Source organism: Salvelinus namaycush, chromosome 35, assembly GCF_016432855.1.
Source record: "Salvelinus namaycush isolate Seneca chromosome 35, SaNama_1.0, whole genome shotgun sequence".
In the NCBI taxonomy this organism is placed as follows: Eukaryota; Metazoa; Chordata; class Actinopteri; order Salmoniformes; family Salmonidae; genus Salvelinus; species Salvelinus namaycush.
The window spans coordinates 29740238-29760299 of NC_052341.1; the positions used below are offsets into that span (position 1 = coordinate 29740238).

Below are 20062 nucleotides of genomic sequence, written 5' to 3' on the forward strand. Positions count from 1 at the left end.
TTTCAGTGTCTAAGAAATAGTGAAATATTTAGCGTGGAATTTAGAAACGAGTGCAAATACCTAACTACGGCAAGTGAAATAGGTCATAGGTATTTTTTGTACATCCGCTTTCTGCACTGTCAACGCTTGGCTTGGTTGTTGGGCCGAGCTGCTGGGAACAATGATGTCGGAGCAGGAGGCTCTGAAGTGCTCCAGCGCAAGAAACCGTGGAGGGACGCAGCGGGTTGAAGGGAAACTGCGAGCCAGTGTAGAAAAGGGAGATTACTATGAGGCTCACCAGATGTACAGAACCTTGTTTTTTAGGTAAGACATTTACATTTTCGTTACCCTGGCTAAGTTATCAATTGGATTCTTGGGCCTTCATTTTCCTGATCTTTCTGCTTAGCAACCTTGCTGCCTCCATTATATTGCATGATTCGTCGATTCACGGTACTGCCCCACCCACTCGGGTCAGTCCTTATTTTTGAATGGACAGTTTAATGCGTCAATCACTCAGTCACAAAATGGGAATTATCCGCCTAGCTAGCTAGCCTAGTTAGCTAATCAATGTCGCAATAATATAAGTTAGTGCCAACCCATCTCCTTTACTACCGTTAGCTAGGTATCTACCCGCAATGCCAATGTTCGTTTAGTAAAGACAACAGTTCACTAACCTGGCACACTTACAAACAGTACATACTGTCAGCCCAAGCCCAGCAAAAACCATGTCAAGTACTAGTTAGCTAACACTAACTAATTTGCCATCTAGCTTGGTTTGTAGTTAGCTGGTTAGTACATGTAGATAGAATTAACTAGTTAACGTTAGCTTGTCAACTTTGCTAAGCATGCACAATCAATTAAGCTATGGTGTTTGGTATTGCCCATGATTCATGACGTCCCGTCACCATCACTATGGTCTCATTCATTAACTTGTTGTTGGATGAGCTCCCATGTTTGACAGTCATGACAGGTAGTCTAACTGCACATGAGAACGGTGTGGGCACAGCCTTTACGTTAACTAAGGGTGTTTTTACATATAGTACTATTTAAAGAAGTGAACTCGGGTAAAAAAGCGAAAGAACGACTTTCCCTTTGCATTCACATTGCTATGTTTAGAATGGTACCAATATATTTTTCCAACATTCACTCACTGCACTCTGGGTAAAAGTATAGGACAAGCCATTCCTTCAGACAGCTAGATATACCAACATACATTTTGGAAGCTAATAGATTGCAGTTTGTTTAAACGTGAGACATAGTCATTGTAATCAGAAGATAATATTAACATGTAAATATTATTGGCAGATTCAATTTTATTTATTTATTTTATTTCACCTTTATTTAACCAGGTAGGCAAGTTGAGAACACATTCCAGCCTTAATTTCTCAGAACAAGAATAGACTGATGAGTTTCAGAAGAAAGTACTTTTTTTCTGGCCATTTTGAGCCTGTAATCGAACCCACAAATGCTGATGCTCCAGATAGTCAACTAGTCTAAAGAAGGCCAGTTTTATTGCTTCTTTAATTAGCACAGCAGTTTTCAGCTGTGCTAACATGATTGCAAAAGGGTTTTCTAATGATCAATTAGCCTTTTAAAATGATAAACTTGGATTAGCTAACACAACATGCCATTGGAACACAGGAGTGATGGTTGCTGATAATGGGCCTCTGTACGCCTATGTAGATATTCCATAAAAAAATCTGCCGTTTCCAGCTACAATAGTCATTAACAACGTCTACACTGTATTTCTGATCAATTTGATGTTATTTTATGGACAAAAAATGTGCTTTTCTTTCAAAAACAAGGTCATTTCTAAGTGACCCCAAACTTTTAAACTGTAGTATATTTTTGTGTTCACATTGCCCTAAGGAAGGGAACCAGATGGAAATCAAGTGAACCAAACTCAGACCACCTCTCAAGATGGTCTCAGTTCGGTTCGCATCGGGGGCTCTTTTGAGGGGTCTGAGTTCCTTTGGATTGTTCACTTTCAACTTAACTTACCAACATTTTTTGTGGAAATCACAACATTTGGCTGAAAGGAACCAAGTGTGAAAACACCCTGAGTGACAGTTCACTGTTATTTACTGTTGTGTATTGAGAAATGTTGGCTCAGTGACTGAGTACTACTTTTCAGCCCTCAGTATTTCCTAGGTGGACCACTACACTACCATTCCTATTGCCACTTTCTTAACCTGGTTTGAATGCAGTTTGTCAGTGACATAACATTTGCCATCTCTGTTTGACACAGGTATATGTCACAGGCAAAGCATGCAGATGCCAGGGAGTTGATGTACAATGGCGCCCAGCTCTTCTTCAGTTACAACCAGGTATAAGAAAGCCTGGCACTGGGGCATTCATACATTAATGTCGTTTTTGTAGTGTCTCTTTTTGAGTCTAAGCGCTATAGCTAGCAATCGTATTAATTCACAACTCAACAGTTGTATAAGAGTTCTGTGGCAAATTATTATAAAAAAAAATGTTGTCATCCGCAGCTCAACAGCGCTGCAGACCTGTCAATGTTGGTGCTGGAGTCTTTGGAGAAATCAGAGGCAACGGTAGAGGACGAAGACTTAGGTGAGCGAACATGCATAATGCATCGTAATGAAACATTATGAATACAGTTGGTGTCAGTGTACCGTCGTCTCTGTGTTAACCTCATCTGTGTTGCATTGCAGAGCACCTGGCTAAGCTGTTCAGTTTGATGGACCCCAACTCCCCAGAGAGAGTAGCATTTGTGTCTCGCGCACTCAAGTGGTCCACAGGCGGCTCGGGGAAGCTGGGCTCCCCCAAACTGCATCAGCTCCTGGCAGTCACATTGTGGAAAGGTATTCAATGGGAAAACTCTGAACATTTTCAACTGCAAAGATATCATTGTTCCACTCAACAAAGAGCTTGAATATGATTTAATTCTATCTGCTTAGAGCAAAACTACAGTGAGTCTCGCTACCACTTCTTGCACTCCTCTGATGGAGAGGGCTGTGCCCAGATGCTGGTGGAGTACTCGGCGCAGCGGGGGTTTCGCAGCGAGGTGGACATGTTTGTGGCGCAGGCCGTCCTACAGTAAGTCTGTCTCGCGGCACCTAGATCTGTTTTCAGTCTGTCATCAATAGCTGTTTGCTATGTTGTTTAATTGCTTTTTCAGCTCTGTCCCTCCCCTCCCCTTCTCTCTTTCCCCTCACTGCTCAGGTTCCTCTGTCTCAAGAACAAAAACAGTGCATCTGTGGTGTTCAGCACATATACTCAGAAACACCCTTCAATAGAGAAGGGCCCTCCCTTTGTTCAGCCCTTGCTCAACTTCATCTGGTTTCTCTTGCTGGCAGTGGATGGGTAAGGCCTTGTTTGTTCAACCACCCTTCGAATAAAACCCACATTGTTTTGCCAGGTTCTCATAAATGTGCCTCCCCTTGTATGTTCTCCTCTGCAGAGGGAAATTAACAGTGTTCACAGTGCTATGTGAACAGTATCAGCCTTCCCTGAAGAGGGACCCTATGTATAATGAGGTGAGTTTGACCATTTAGTGAGTGTCCCTCCGTGGTCACGTAGCATTATAACTCCGCATGGTGTCTAATAATAATTTTCCTGTTACATTGACTGCCTGCTGCATCAGTATCTCGACAGAATTGGTCAGCTTTTCTTTGGGGTGCCACCCAAACAGTCCTCATCATATGGTGGATTGCTCGGTAAGTGCTTGTGACTCACTGCAGACTATTTTTACAAACCCCATTCTGATCACCATTGAAAGCTGCGTTGGGTAAACGGTAGTTTTTTTTGTGTTTCATTGGAGTGTGTTCTGTGTCTGTCAGGAAACCTGTTGAACAGCCTGATGGGTTCAGATGAGGAGGGAGAGGAAGCACAGGAGGACGGCAGCCCCATTGAGCTGGACTGAGAGCTCTGGGACGAGCAAGGCTGACCCCCGCCCCGCCCAGGGGGTTGCAGAGGCATGCTGGTCTCCCTACCTCCCAGTTCCCCAAGACATCCAACCAGAACCAGAACAAAGAGCAGGCCAAACTATCCCTCTCAGCACTGCCTGGACTGCGCAAAAATGCAAATGCTTTCCGTTTGAGTTATATTATATTTGGTTTTATTTTCATCGTTTTTGTTTCTTAATTTTGGACAATTTTCTGTGTATTTCTTTTTTTTTTTTAAGGAAAGCAGCTGCAATCCTTACTTCCTGGACTTCTCATTTTCTCTCATCCCCAGGGACAGAAAAGATTCAACAATGGCTGCATATGAATTTGTCATAATTAACTCCTAAAATAACACCTCATCCTGGGATACAACATCAAAGAAAAACACTTCTTTCTAGGGAGTAACGCTTTTTCTCCCCATTCACCATGCATCCACCGGGGGTCGAGGTAGTAATTTCTATTAAAGAGTTACTATAACCAACTTGTAATCCATGTAAATGTTCAATAATAATCAGGAGTGATTGGTGGTGTGGTGACCTGCATGGTGTCGTGTCAGTGGGGAGAGACATACAGGTAACTGCCAAAATAATGGGAACACTTGAGTAAATGAGGGATGAAAGTGTATTGAAAGCAGGTGGATTAATCAAGTGGATTAAAGTCACATCTTGCTTGGGGTCGTGTATAAAAATGCTGGGCAGGCCATAATTTTGGCTACCATGGCTATTCCCTTATAGGATGGCAATGCCCCCATCCACAAGGCACGAGATCTCAACCCAAATGAACAGTTATGTGAGATTCTGGAGCGGTGCCTGAGACAGCGTTTCGGTTTCTCCATCAACAAAACAGTAAATGATGGAATTTCTCGTGGAAGAATGGTGTCGCATCCCTCCAATAGAGTTCCAGACACTAGAATCTATGCCAATGTGCATGGAAGCTGTTCTTGATCAACGTCCTAATAAGACGCTATGTTGGTGTTTCCTTTATTCTGTCAGTTACCTCTACCTGTCGGGCACCGTATACCTGGCTGCAAACTAAAGCCGGATTTGATCACTATTCATAATCTGTTACGTATGGGAGATTACATGTGTTTAAATCGACAGTAGTGGATGGGTATGCTCGGATCATATATACGTGGCTGTGTGTGTGTTGATGAATGTATTTGGCATGTTCATGTAAATGCAAGTCAGTTCCGTTGAAGTCTTCTATTTTGAGCGCCTCCCCCCAGGTACATTTTCAGTTTGAGTTGGTGACTGCTCCATTTTGTCGGTCCAGATGTTTGACTGCGATCAGACGGACGAAGAGAAGATTAAACAACTTGAAACAATCCCCGCCTACCGTAGTATTATATTGTCTATTATCCAGAAGCTTAGTCATTTATCTTACCGGGCTTAAACGCATACTCCAGTATCCAAAATGAATATTCATTTACATGGAGAGAGTGGTTGTTTAAATCAGTACTTTTACATTTTCTTCTGCTACTGTACATGTTTTGGGATTTTTTTTGAATTCATGTTTTACAGGTTCTTATCCGTTTTGGAATTATAACCGCTGTAGAAATTCTCATGGGTGAATCTTCCAAGCTAATCTACAGCCACCTCGAGATATTTTGTTATTATAAAGTTAAATCCTTGATAATAGTCAAGATGTCCATTAGGGTGTTACAACTATAACATCTCTTAACTTAAGAATACAAGTTAATGCTACTGGTTACATAAGTATTCAATGCACCAATATGTAGCCTGGATAGGATAAAAGGTCTGAATCAAATATTCCTCCTGCTTTGAGAGTCGTACGGTAACGCACAGAACGTTTAGGAAATGATACCAGAGTTGTGTGACCAAAGGCTTTTAGACAGACCAGAGCTCTGGCGAGCTAGCAGGCATGTTGGAACATAATTTTGTTTTTGATAGTTTCATTTGAATGCAAATGGGGGTGGTTTGCCTTTTAAAATGTTACACTAATTGAGTAAATAAACAACTGATGATAGCTTCTCTGTCCTCACTGTCTGTTTAAAGAGTGCTAGGCTTGAAAGTGTTGTTTGCACTTAGAGAAGCCAATCATTTGTTACAAATACACAACACTGCCATGGTTTGGTTTTGCTTTTTTCAATCACGTAAGTTCAGACATTTTACAATGATATACAAAATGTTAGCACAGAATGGAGAAACTTAATTTCAGTACAGTACAAATCCATAAACAAGTATACAATCACTGAAATGCAGGGAAGTTTAACGGCATTGCATGAATCAGTTCCAACAAAATCTTTCCAACAATGGCGTACCAAGGACCTCTGTTTGCAGGGCTATCTAGTTCCAGTCCTTGAGGACTGATCTGTCTTGAGTTTTCATATCAATCTGGCAATGAATTAATCAGTTGATTGGCTAGAGTCTACACACCTAGTTTCCTAGGTCCAAATGAAATACTGAAGGATGAGAATCAGAACATGTACAGCCCTCCAAGATCCTGGTTGACAGATCTTGGGCACTAAACAGAGAATGCAATTACAAGGCGAGACAATCCCTCCAGTGCACATAGATATATGGGAAAAGGGGATGCAGTCGATGTCCTCAGGTCCTGGACTGCAAGGTGAGGCGTTGAATCATGTCTGAAAGGTGAGCCATGTCGGGCTGCTGGGCCTGGTGCTTGATGAACTCTAGTGTCCGCACCTGTCGAGAAATATGTTGTGTATACAGAGATTTGATTAGACTTATACTGTATCTCCTATGTTTTATTGTTCCTATGGCTAAAAACTGCCTGTGTTTTACTCACAGAGGTGCGTGTGTTGCAGTAACCCTGCTTGTGGCTCAGATTCCACAGGTTGACAGCCAGCTGGTTGAGTTTGTTGTTGCGTAGGTCCCCATGAGCTAGGAGGCAGCCAAACAGAGAGAAGGCCAGACAACCCTGTCTATGAACACTCTACAACAGAGGAAGGGATAAGAGAGGAGAGTTAAACATGTTTATGGATGTATACAAAAAACAATGTATAACCGGTGACTTTCTCAGGACACTGGCATAGTGCGTCCTACCTCATCTCTACCCAAGGTCTTGAGGTGGTCCAACACTTGTCCAATCAGAGTTTCACATAACTTGTTGATCTCTGCCAAAAACTTGGGATCTCCTCCATAAAGGGTTTCATTCGAGTCCACTGGGAAAGAGGAAGGAAGGAGGTGTGTCAGCTGGCTTTGACCCCAATTATCCTTTCAGTTCACACTCTTCTATATTTCTAGCCGATTCTGAGAGACCAATATCATATGGCCCTCTGATAGTGGGTTCGATTCCCGGGACCACCCGTACTTAAAAAAAATATATGAATGCGTGGCTGTAAGCCGCATTGGATAAAAGTGTTAGCTAAAAGCCATATAGTATTATATTACATGCCACATAAACCTGAAAAGTATGGGAAAAGAGGGTGTGTGTTTGTAGGTAGTACCTTTGGGGATGGAATAGAGGTAGCTCTCCTGACTCATGGCAGCCAGTAGTGGCAGGGCGCTGATGTAGACTTGGACCTTGGCGTCACTGTTGTCCTCCCAGGTGTAGTCCTGCACCATGTTGAGCAGCCCACGCACAAGGAACAACACCCCTGCCTCTGGGTGGTCCTGGACACACACACACACACAGGAAGTACTTCCTTGACATCTCCTATTTCTTCTGTTATTTCAAGCATTATGGGAAAAGCAGGGATGTTTCCTTACCGGCACAACTAGTAGTGCTGACAGGAAGTTGTTGATGAAGTCAAGCAGGAAGCCCTCAGAAGAGCGCAGTTTGCCCTCGATACTGATACTGCGTGGCACCTCTGGCAACACACTGACCGCTGCCTTCAGGAATGCATCCGCTAGGAGAGAGCGATAACAATGAATGAGAATTCACTTCAGAACTGGTGAAAACCTCAGGACTCTGGGTCTGTCTATTCTGAACAGAGCACACTCAGACTCACCCTGGGAAAGACACTGGTTGGCCAGGGCCACCTGCCCAGACAGCAGGTAGAGGTTGAGGCGGCTGAAGATGCTGGTGAGGGAGGGAATGGTGATGAAGCTGTATGCAGCACATGCCTGAGAGAGAGACCGAGGATTCAGTGATGTATTAGTGGCCATATTGAGGACACAGATATTGGGGTTATAGACAGTGAGGTAGCATGACCCACCCTGACAAAAGCAGCAGTCTTGCGGGAGTGGCTCCCCCTCATCACACGCCTCGTCTCCATGGCCAGCTGGTTCACAGTCTGAGAGAAGAGGACAAAAGTTCTGCGCGTGTATGTACAGTATATATATGACCATGACAAAATGATTAAAAGGTTAAGCAAGTTTCATATCAACTGTCAAAAGAAGTCGGTTTTGTATTGCAACGCAAAGCAGAACCATGTCGAGGTGTGGTCCCACATGCGCACACACACACACAGATAAGACGATGAAGGTAGGGTATGGTGGGTCCCTTGGCTGCTGTGCTGTACTCACGTGGATGAGCTGCACCAGCACTGGCTCCAGGTTACAGAAGGTGGCCCGGGCCTCCACACAGAAACTCAGCTGCTGCTCAAAGTCACGGCCAAACGACACCTGGAGAGAGAGAGAGAGACAGAGAGACATATGCTGAGTCACTATCCGTCAACCTTGGAAATGCAGGAGGGGAAGGAGTGTCTGGAGACCCAGAGGATGGGCAGTCTGAGTCGAAGACACTCACCATGCGTATGAAGCCATTGATCAATAAGGCCAGAGATCTCTTCTCGTCCTCCAGCGTCAGAGCACTAAGGGACACATAGAGAGTAGGGTAATTTATAACATACACGCACGCACGCACACACACACACACACAGTTGGCTACTTACTTGACAGAGTCGTGCATGGTCTTGCAGACGTGGAGTAGAGCATTGAGGATGACAGGATCTCTAGTGGGCTCCTGCTGGTGTCTGAGAAGACAGACAGACAGACATGAGGGATAGACACGGAAGCAAACTGACTTCACACGTACAGTGTGGAAGAGACATTTAGCCTGGGCGACATTAGCCACGTAGCATGACAACAGCCAAAAGTTGTTGGCTAAACCAGACGTACTTGATGAAGACGTCCATGATGGAGCGACACACCTCCACCCTGACGCTGTCCTTCTGGAACATGTCCATGAAGGGAAGGAAACGCTCCTGAGGGGGGGGGAGAGAAATCACAGAGAAACTAGTTAGATCTATCCGCTGATGAAACACAAGTGATTGTTTGAGACTGGAGAATGTCAACACCAAGTCTTACCATGGAGAAGAGGACAGAGAAGTCATGAAAGTAGGTGAGGATCTTCTTTATCACGGACTGAAGCTGAGGATAGGCATCCTCAAAGGCCCGGTCTGGGGTCATGTGCTTGATGATGTCAGAGAGCACAGTGTTGACCTCACGTTTCTTAGAATAAGATCAGAGAAAATAAGGATTATATAGCTGGAATCATTTAGAGACCCTTGTGCTTGGAACTCTTTCAGTGGCAGCTCTGTAATTCTCTTGGACACTCACAGTGAAGTGACGACAGGTGAACTCCACCCAGATCTCAGCACAGTTGATGTAATCCTGGAATAAGACAATGAAACAATTACAACCATTTGTTAATGTGAACCACCAAGCACGCCTTCATTGCCTAAGAGGGTTATTATTTGTTATGTACCTGTGGACTTCGCACTTTGGTGATGACCTTCCAGGCCTCATTGAGGATGGGCAGCCTTTCTGCCTCAGGAGGGTCAGCACAGGCCAGACTGCGGCCCAGAGAGCCAAACAACAGGTGCTGAAGGAGGACAGAGAGAGGAAGTTGAAGAGTAAACAACACAGATAACAGATAAAAGCTATTTTGGAGGCAGAAGGGAGGGGCAAACAATGCTATTTTTAGAGCACATTTGGAGGACATGGTGAATGTGGATGTGTCTAACCTTAGGGAATCCTGCCTCATCGCAGTCCTTGATCATGCCGATGAAGTCGGTGGCTCTCGTCGCGATAAACTCCGCCCTGAACGCCCACATCACCGAGTTCAGCAGCAGGGCACTGTGGGGAAATCAACATTAGTTTAGACTCAATGCCCAGGTTTGGCTTCCTGTGGACATGGATAATATACTGTACATCTAGTTGATTTTTATATGAAACTTCAAAACCAAACGACAGCCTAGGGTAAGGTTAAGGGGGGTGTATCTTTGTAAACAACAGCTGGTAAGCAATCTCTAATGTTAAGGAAGTCTCGACTTCTTGCTCGCCTGAATTAGAATACCTCATGATGACCTGCAGACCATACTATTCAACAAGAGAGTTTTCATCTATACCGAACAAAAATATAAACACAACATGTAAACTGTTGGTCCCATGTTTCATGAGCTGAAATAAAAGTTTCCAGAAATGTTCCAAATGGACAAAAAGCTTATTTCTCAAAAATGTTGTTCACAAATTTGATTGCATCCCTATTAGTGAACATTTCTCCTTTGCCAAGATAACCCATCCACCTGATAGGTGTGGCATATCAAGAAGCTGATTAAACAGCACGATCATTACACAGCTGCACCTTGTGCTGGGGAAAATTAAAGGCCACTCTAAAATGTGCAGTTTGTCACACAACGCAATGCCACAGATGTCTCAAGCATTTGGCATGCTGACTGCATAAATGTCCACCAAAGCTGTTGCCTGAGAATTGACCGTTCATTTCTCTACCATAAGCTGCCTCCTACGTCATTTTAAAGAATTTGGCAGTACGTCCAACTGGCCTCACAACCACAGACCCCGTGTAACCACGCCAGCCCAGGACCTCCACATCTGGCTTCTTCACCTGCGGGATCGTCTGAGACCAGCCACCCGGACAGCTGATGAAACTGAGGAGTATTTCTGTCTGTAATAAATCTCTTTTGTGGAGAAAAATTCATTCTGATTGGCTGGTCCTGGCTCCCCAGTTGGTGGGCCTATGCCCTCCGAGGCCCATCCATGGCTGTGCCCCTGCCCAGTCATGTGAAATCCACAGATTTCCTTATATGAAATGTAAATCAGTAAAATCATTGAAATTGTTTCATGTTGCATTTATATTTCTGTTCAGTATATCTTTTTTGAAGCTGTCTATTTACCATCACAAACCGATGCTGACACTAAGGCCGCACCAATTGAGCTGTATAGGGCCATAAGCAAAGAAAATGCACATCCAGAGGCGGCGCTCCTAGAGGCCGGTGATTTTAATACAGGTAAACTGAAATCCGTTTTACATAATTGTTGAAAGCATGTAACCTGTGCAACTGGAGGCGACAAAAATCTATATCACATTTACTCCACACACAGAAACAAATACAAAGCTCTCCCTCGCACTCCCTTTGGCAAATCTGACCATAATTATATCCTAATGATTCCTGCTTACAAGCCAAAACTCAAACAGGAAGTATCAATGACGCGCTCAATACGGAAGTCGTCAGATGAAGAGGATGCTAAGCTACATGACTCTTTCGCTAGCATACAGTCGTGGCCAAAAGTTGAGAATGACACAAATATTAATTTTCACAAAGTCTGCTGCCTCAGTTTGTATGATGACAATTTGCATATACTCCAGAATGTTATGAAGAGTGATCAGATGAATTGCAATTAATTGCAAAGTCCCTCTTTGCCATGCAAATGGTCTTTGCAATGCAAATGAACTGAATTTCCACTGCATTTCAGCCCTGCCACAAAAGGACCAGCTGACATCATGTCAGTGATTCTCTCGTTAACACAGGTGTGAGTGTTGACGAGGACAAGGCTGGAGATCACTCTGTCGAATAACAGACTGGAAGCTTCAAAAGAAGGGTGGTGCTTGGAATCATTGTTCTTCCTCTGTCAAACATGGTTACCTGCAAGGAAAAACGTGCCGTCATCATTGCTTTGCACAAAAAGGGCTTCACAGGCAAGGATATTGCTGCCAGTAAGATTGCACCTAAATCAACCATTTATTGGATCATCAAGAACTTCAAGGAGAGTGGTTCAATTGTTGTGAAGATGGCTTCAGGGAGCCCAAGAAAGTCCAGCAAGCGCCAGGACGTCTCCTTAAGTTGATTCAGCTGTGGGATCGGGGCACCACCAGTACAGAGCTTGCTCAGGAATGGCAGCAGGCAGGTATGAGTGCATCTGCACGCACAGTGAGGCGAAGACTTTTGGAGACAATTTTTCCTAAGAACACAGCCATGAATAAAGAATGGTACCAACACATCCTCCGAGAGCAACTTCTCCCAACCATCCAGGAACAGTTTGGTGACAAACAATGCCTTTTCCAGCATGATGGAGCACCTTGCCATAAGGCAAAAGTCATACTTAAATGGCTCGGGGAACAAAATATCGATATTTTGGGTCCATGGCCAGGAACTCCCCAGACCTTAATCCCATTGAGAACTTGTGGTCAATCCTCAAGAGGCAGGTGGACAAACAAAACCCCACAAATTCTGACAAACTCCAAGCATTGATTATGCAAGAATGGGCTGCCATCAGTCAGGATGTGGCCCAGAAGTTAATTTACAGCATGCCAGGGCGGATTGCAGAGGTCTTGAAAAAGAAGGGTCAACACTGCAAATATTGACTCTTTGCATCAACTTCATGGAATTGTCAATGAAAGCCTTTGACACTTATGAAATGCTTGTAATTATACTTCAGTATTCCATAGTAACATCTGACAAAAATATCTAAAGACACTGAAGCAGCAAACTTTGTGGAAATTAATATTTGTGTCATTCTCAAATTTTGGCCACAACTGTAGACTGTAAGATGTATTGGGATTCATCTGATAACATTGAGGAGTTTACCACATCAGTCACCGGCTTCATTAATAAGTGCATCGACGTCGTCCCCACAAACTATCACAGACAAAGGGAAACCAATCCGCGAACTGCCCAGTGACACAAGCCTACCAGACAAGCTAAATGCTGTCTATGCTCGCTTTGAGGCAAGCAACACTGAGGCAAGCAACACTGAACCATGCATGAGAGCTCCAGCTGTTCCACCATCATCCAAGACACCCTGGACCCACTCTAGTTCCCATACCGGCCCAACAGATCCACAGATGACACAATCTCTATTGTACTCCACACCGCCCTCTCCCACTTGGACAAGAGGAACACCTATTTGAGAATGCTGTTCATTGAGTATAGCTCAGCGTTCAACACCATAGTACCTTCCAAGCTCATCACTGAGCTCAGGACCCTGGGACTGAACGCCTCCCTCTGCAACTGGATCCTGGACTTCCTGATGGGCCTCCCCAAGTGGTGAAAGTAGGCAACAACACATCTGCAATGCTGACCCTCAACGCGGGGGCCCCTCAGGGGTGCGTTCTTAGTCCCCTCCTGTACTCCCTGTTCACCCACAACTACCTGGCCACGTACGACTCCAACACAATCATTACGTTTTCTGACAACACGACGGTGGTTGGCCTGATCACCGACGATGAGACAGCCTATAGGGAGGAGGTCAGAGACCTGGCAGTGTGGTGCCAGGACAACAACCTTTCTCTCAATGTCAGCAGGACAATTGAGATGATTGTGGACTACAGGAAACGGTTGGCCAAAAACGCCCTCATCCACAGGAATGTAGTGGAGTGGGTTGTTAGCTTCAAGTTCCGCCGTGTCCACATCACTAAGGAATTATCATGGTCCACACACACAAACACCTACACAGCGTCACCATTGAGAGCATCTTGACTGGCTGCATCACCGCTTGGTATGGTAACTGTTTGGCTTCTGACTGCAAGGTGTTAGAGGGTAGTGCGTATGGCCCAGTACATCACTAGGGCCGAGCTCCCTGCCATCCAGGACCTCTACACCAGGCAGTGTCAGATGATGGCCCTAAAAATTGTCAAAGCCACCCAAGTCATAGACTCTACTCTCTTCTACCACACGACAAATGGTAACGACGCACCAAGTCTGGAACCAACAGGATCCTGAACAGCTTCTACCCCGAAGCCATAAGACTGCTAGATAGTTAGTTAAATAGTTCACCAAATAGCTACCCGGTCTATCTACATTGATCCCTTTTTTGCACCAACTCTTTTGACTCATCACATACACTGCTGCTACTGCTTATTATCTATCCTATTGCCTAGTCACTTTATCCCTACCTACATATCTACCTCAACCTCGTAACCCTGCACATCGACTCAGTACTGGTACCTCGTGTAAATAGCCAGTTATAGTGACTCATTGTGTATTTATTCCTAGAGTTATAATTTTTTAAATTATTTCTCTATATTTCTCTCTGCATTGTTGGGAAGGGCCCGCAAGTAAGCTTTTCACTGTTTGTCTACACCTGTCGTTTACGAAGCATGTGAAAAATAACTGTATTACAGGAACGTGTGCCACCACACGGTAACCCAGAGCATCTGGCTTCTAAAGAAATCCCTCTGGTGTAGAGGAGTACTCACTTATTCCCAAGCTTTTTGCACCTCTCCATCATCTCTGTTAGCAGGGCCTGCAATGGAACAATGGATGTCAAATAAACTCAGCAAAAAAAAGAAACGTCCCTTTCTCAGGAGCCTGTCTTTCCAAGGTAATTCGTAAAAATCCAAATAACTTCACAGATCTTCATTGTAAAGAGTTTAAACACTGTTTCCCATGCTTGTTCAATGAACCATAAACAATTAATGAACATGCACCTGTGGAACGGTCGTTAAGACACTAACAGCTTACAGACGGTAGGCAATTAAGGTCACAGTTATGAAAACTTAGGACACTAAAGAGGCCTTTCTACTGACTCTGAAAAACACACACAAAAAAAAGATGCCCAGGGTCTCTGCTCATCTGGGTGAACGTGGCTTAGGCATGCTGCGAGGAGGCATGAGGACTGCAGATGTGGCCAGGGCAAAGAATTGCAATGTCCGTACTGTGAGACGCCTAAGACAGCGCTACAGGGAGACAGGACGGACAGCTGATCGTCCTCGCAGTGGCAGACCACCTGCACAGGATCGGTACATCCGAACATCACACCTGCGGGACAGGTACAGAATGGCAACAACAACTGCCTGAGTTACACCAGGAACGTACAATCCCTCCATCAGTGCTCAGACTGTCCGCTATAGGCTGAGAGAGGCTGGACTGAGGGCTTGTAGGCCTGTTGTAAGGCAGGTCCTCACCAGACATCACCGGCAACAACGTCGCCTATGGGCACAAACCCAGCGTCGCTGGACCAGACAGGACTGGCAAAAAGTGCTCTAAACTGACGAGTCGCGGTTTTGTCTCACCAGGGGTGATGGTTGGATTCGCGTTTATCGTCGAAGGAATGAGCATTACACTGAGGCCTGTACTCTGGAGCGGGATCGATTTGGATGTGGAGGGTCCATCATGGTCTGGGGCGGTGTGTCACAGCATTGTTGTCATTGCAGGCAATCTCAACGCTATGCACTACAGGGAAGACATCTTCCTCCCTCATGTGGTACCCTTCCTGCAGGCTCATCCTGACATGACACTCCAGCATGACAATGCCACCAGCCATACTGCTCGTTCTGTACGTGATTTCCTGCAAGACAGGAATGTCAGTGTTCTGCCATGGCCAGCGAAGAGCCCGGATCTCAATCCCATTGAGCACGTCTGGGACCTGTTGGATCGGAGGGTGAGGGCTAGGGCCATTCCCCCCCAGAAATATCTCGGAACTTGCAGGTGCCTTGGTGGAAGAGTTGGGTAACAACTCACAGCAAGAACTGGCAAATCTGGTGCAGTCCATGAGGAGGAGATGCACTGCAGTACTTAATGCAGCTGGTGGTCACACCAGATACTGACTGTTACTTTTGATTTTGACCCCCCCCTTTGTTCAGGGACACATTATTCCATGTCTGTGGAACTTGTTCAGTTTATGTCTCAGTTGTTGAATCTTGTTATGCTCATACAAATATTTACACATGTTAAGTTTGCTGAAAATAAACGCAGTTGACAGTGAAAGGACGCTTCTTTTTTTTGCTGAGTTTACATGCCAGCGACTGTTATGGGGATATTCCCAATACAATAACTACATAACTGTTATCGGTCAACCTCACTCAATTGTCGGACCCCTGTGGATGTGTTACGCTGGGCGGCAACGTACCTCTGGTGCTCTGTAGGAGACACACTGCAGGATCCAGTGGATGGCGGGGGAGTAGAGGGTCAGGTAGACGGGGATCTCCACCCTCTGCAGGACCAGCTGGTTCTGGACACTGTCGCCGTGGATCTGACGGAACGTCCCCAGCAGGTCAAAGAAGTTCTTGTTCAGGCTGTCCTTCAGGTGAGGAGCCACCTCCATCCCAATCTGGCCGGAGAGAGATGGATGCAGAGAGAGAGGGGATTGGTGGAAACAAGTAGAGGTTGAAAATAAGGAGATAAGAGAGATTTAAAATAGGGAGAAGAGAGAATTTATCCCATTCTCATGACTGAGCCAAAATGTAATAAAGGGGGGAAAAAGCAAGAGGGGCGGTTGAAATCTCTGTAAATGAGGGCAACCCCAATGAGAGAGAGTTGAGAGCAAATATGTTCTCGAAGCCAGTCTCACCCTACAGAGGTAGGCCCGGGCATACACGGCCACCAGGGGGTCCCCTATCCCCCGGATCATAGCTGTGAGGCGAGGCACCGTCTCCTGGATCCCACTGAGAACACAGAGAGAGAGGGAGTAAAACCAGTGAACGGACGGCTAGAGGGATGAGAGAGTGGTGCTAGAGCAAGGTGGGGAAACATGGGAGGGATACTAACCACTTGGTCAAGAAACGGTTACACTTCAGGAGAGCTACCTCTACATATCTGCATGTGGAGTCAAGGATTCAACTCAAACCACTATGTAAGCATGTGATCAGAGACATAGGTAGATGCAGTGAGTTCCAAAAGGTATTGGGACAGTGACACATTGTTTGTTACTTTGGCTCTGTACTCCAGCACTTTGGATTTGAAATGATGCTAACACACAAATATCATACCCCCCAAAAATTGTTATTGTAATGGTGAGAGGTTAACATGTCTATGGGGGTATGATATTTGTGCGTCTGTAACTTTCTCACTCATCATTATTCATGATGAATTCAGGACTATCCATAATCATTGTGGACTATCCGTAATCATTGTAGCATCCACATTAATATAGAAGTGTTTAGAAATATATTATATTCTTATTTACAGTAAAAGTGACTCAAAAATGAAATACGGCACCAAATACTAAACTTTTGACTACTTTAACACACATAAATTAAATTTGTCCCAAAACTTTTAGTCCCCTAAAATGGGGGGGAACGACGACTATGTAGCAAAATAGTTGTAATTTTTAAACGGTTCACCCGCTATGGATGAAAATACCCTCAAATTAAAGCTGACAGTCTTTACATTAAACTCATAGTCATTGTATTATTTCAAATCCAAAGTGCTGAAGTACAGAGACAAAACAACACAAAATGTCCCAATACTTTTGGAGCTCACTGTATATGGTAACTGTATGTATGTATGAATAACTTAGTGTGCTACTAGAAAGTTGATGTATATAATAAAGGATACAGTCGTGGGATGAGTTCTCTGATGGAGGCAATTTTGAAGAACCAGTTGAGGCAGGTCTCCTTGGCCGTGTCATTCACTTCATCAGCTGTAAAGGAGTCTGGAGAGGGATATGAATAAATAATAACAAAAAAAAAAGGAAGGACCATGGGGAGCACTTGGTTTGACACACAGACGCGACACACAGGACATACCTGGTATGGGGCGAGGGTCAGAACACATGGACCAGATCCTCTCATACACCAGACGTCCTAAGAGAGAGAGAGACATTTTGGTCACCTAAAATATCGTGACCCCTTCCTGACAACAATCAAACCCACTACAGCATCCAATGTGAAAAATGTGACTATGTTACTATAGAATGCCCTGCTATTAATAAAAGTGACAGGCCAGTCCTCAGTACTTACCAAAGGTGTCCAGAATGTCTGTGATGAGGACAAACTTGCTTGGGTAGAACTGAATCACAGCTGTGTCTGACAGCAGCTTGGAGCACTAAGACACACACATACAATGACATAAGACAGAAATAACGTTGTAAATATATTACATTGTAATAGATTTGTTACAAGTATTGCAGTTCTGACCTGGATGACGATCTTGAGGGCCTTGACCTTCTGGTCGGAGGCCCAGGCCTCTTTTAGAGACTGGTTGAGCTCCTCGATACGGTTCACATAGTCCTGCTGGGACAGATTCAGCAGCTCCCGCTGAGACCCCTGATGACAGACACACAACATTAGAGACGTAAACACTGACATTCTTGACAACAAAACTCAACAGAGAATGTTCTGGCTGTAGATCCATTCTGCTGTACTTACCTCTTCCAGGTCATCCAGCTCCTCTAGGCGAGTTCGCACCTTCTCCGATACAGCAGAGGAGGCAAGACTGGGAGCCTTGCCTGGAGAATGACAGAAGTGCCACAACAATGCACGTGTGCTTGGGTTTTTTGTCTAGACTCAATCGAGCAAACTTTCAGAATAGGGGATCTGGTATATCAAAGACTATAAATGTTGGAGTAGACTTACCTTTATCTGAGCCCATGAAGAGATTCTGTCAAAAAAACAAGAGCGAGAAGTCAGTCTTAGTCCCATTACCAAGGATGGGAAAGGGGAAATGTTTCTCTTTGAGGGATTTTAAAGCACAATTATTGCTCACAATGGAGAGCTTCTCCGTGGTAGTGAACCTGGCAAGGATTTCTCCCCGTTTGGATGACCACGGTTCGAAGTCCACTCCAACCTCATCCTCCTTCTCCCTCCTCTTTCCTCTACCCACGTCCTGAACAGAGCACAGAAAAAAATATTTGAGTGAAAGAGAGCGAGAGAAAGAGAGAGAAAGAGAGAGGAGGAAATTGTGCATGACGCTTTATTTTTAACATCCTTTAACGAGACACAATACAAATATCAGACCCCCCCCATCACCGTTGTCCCACTATCAACCTCCCTTCGATCTATCCCTCAGTGAGTATTTCATTCTATCCACACCCCAGTGAATCACTCACCCCAGTGGAGCTGCTCTGTGAGAGGGTTAGGGGGGACTCGCTGGCAGAGGCTGCAGCAAACATGGACAGGGGGTCCGTTCCATCCAGCATGGAGCTCAGGGGATCTGGTGCCACGGAGCTGGAAGAGGAGGAAGAGGAGGATGTGCTGCCTTTACGCGCTCCCCTCCGCGACTTGGAGTCTGTCACCTGTGTGGTATGTATGGATGGGTGGAGGGGGAAAAGTTGTTTACCTCTGAGCTACACACACACACACACACACACACACACACACACACACACACACACACACACACACACACACACACACACACACACACACACACACAGATAGAGAGAGAGAGAGAGCTATGCTCAAGTGATTAGAAACATGTTCTATGGTAGGATGATTTACTCTTACATTAATGATGATGATGCGAAGAAATGAAGCCTACATACAGTAAGTATAAATTTCTTTACCACATATGGTGTGCATCAACAACATACAGTGCCCTACTCACAGTGATGGACTTGAGGGGATGGTAGTCGCTAAACTCCACTGGGGCGACCTCCAGGCCACAGCTCTGCAGTTCAGACTCATACCTGCGTGCACGAGAGTGCCTGTCACGGGAAAACATATGTTACAGCTTGATTTACTCAGAGGTCTCTGGAATAAACCTGCATTAATACAAACATAGCGCAATATTATCGAAATATGAGGATCCTGCACGTAGAAGTGTGTTCTTTTTCAGATTGTACTTTGATGCTGAATGTTAAGCTAGCTGACATCGAGATAAAAAATAAAAAAAAGTTGACAGCTCGTGACTTGTTATGACAGCAAGATCAGGCAGACCACGCGCATTTTCATTTGTTTTTATGCATCTAGCTATCTTGTTTTGATGTCAATTTCATACTCTTTAAGATTTAAAGGACATCAAAAACAGATTAAGTATCAGAAAAGATGCATCTTACCACTGCACAGCAGCCATTTTTCTCCAGTCATATGACGTCTACACTTCCTGGTTGTAGTACCAATTTTGAGACGACACAGTTTCCTCCTCTAATAAGAGATTTGTCCAGATTTTATTTAAAGTACTAATTAAACATAAAAATCCAAAAAGGATGGGTGGCTTAGCGTAACTTGAATAAATCAACAGATCAGTAGGGAACGGTTTTATTGACATTTTGAAGAGTACGAAAAAACATAATTTCCCAAGATGCAATACGCGCGCGACGTCAGATTTTTTTTTTTTTACACAAGAA

The 20062-nt window shown here is 44.7% G+C and overlaps 2 protein-coding genes across 2 annotated transcripts; one reads left to right on the forward strand and one right to left on the reverse strand.

The window, feature by feature from the left end:
- Nucleotides 1–103: 103 nt before the first annotated feature.
- On the forward strand, nt 104–5884 carry LOC120029783 (Golgi to ER traffic protein 4 homolog). The gene is made up of 9 exons (XM_038975053.1): nt 104–303; nt 2228–2306; nt 2472–2553; nt 2655–2804; nt 2901–3039; nt 3166–3306; nt 3404–3479; nt 3587–3659; nt 3783–5884. Exons 1-9 carry the CDS (start codon nt 161–163, stop codon nt 3863–3865), a joined length of 966 nt encoding a protein of 321 aa, XP_038830981.1. The 5' UTR covers nt 104–160; the 3' UTR covers nt 3866–5884.
- Nucleotides 5885–5976: 92 nt separating this feature from the next.
- vps35l (VPS35 endosomal protein sorting factor like) lies at nt 5977–19853 on the reverse strand. Its single transcript, XM_038975041.1, has 29 exons — nt 19772–19853; nt 19321–19420; nt 18824–19009; nt 18481–18600; nt 18351–18375; nt 18144–18223; nt 17913–18041; nt 17736–17820; nt 17523–17579; nt 17332–17428; nt 16543–16590; nt 16346–16439; nt 15905–16105; nt 14253–14299; nt 9781–9892; nt 9522–9638; nt 9374–9427; nt 9122–9265; nt 8933–9018; nt 8707–8787; nt 8562–8625; nt 8339–8437; nt 8029–8106; nt 7822–7936; nt 7580–7719; nt 7318–7483; nt 6914–7032; nt 6657–6803; nt 5977–6553 (listed from the first exon to the last, which is right to left on the reverse strand). The coding sequence occupies exons 1-29, from the start codon at nt 19786–19788 to the stop codon at nt 6455–6457; spliced, it is 2907 nt and encodes a 968-aa protein (XP_038830969.1). The 5' UTR covers nt 19789–19853; the 3' UTR covers nt 5977–6454.
- Nucleotides 19854–20062: the final 209 nt, after the last annotated feature.

Coding starts and splice junctions, on each gene's coding strand:
- LOC120029783 (XM_038975053.1), top strand. CDS start 161: ATGATGTCGGAGCAGGAGGCTCTGAAGTGCTCCAGCGCAAGAAACCGT. Junction 2,805..2,900: donor GGCAGTCACATTGTGGAAAG/GTATTCAATGGG, acceptor CTATCTGCTTAG/AGCAAAACTACAGTGAGTCT. Junction 3,307..3,403: donor CTCTTGCTGGCAGTGGATGG/GTAAGGCCTTGT, acceptor TCTCCTCTGCAG/AGGGAAATTAACAGTGTTCA.
- vps35l (XM_038975041.1), bottom strand. Junction 9,019..9,121: donor TCTCTGTCCTCTTCTCCATG/GTAAGACTTGGT, acceptor CCCCCCCCTCAG/GAGCGTTTCCTTCCCTTCAT. Junction 6,804..6,913: donor AGACCTTGGGTAGAGATGAG/GTAGGACGCACT, acceptor CCTCTGTTGTAG/AGTGTTCATAGACAGGGTTG.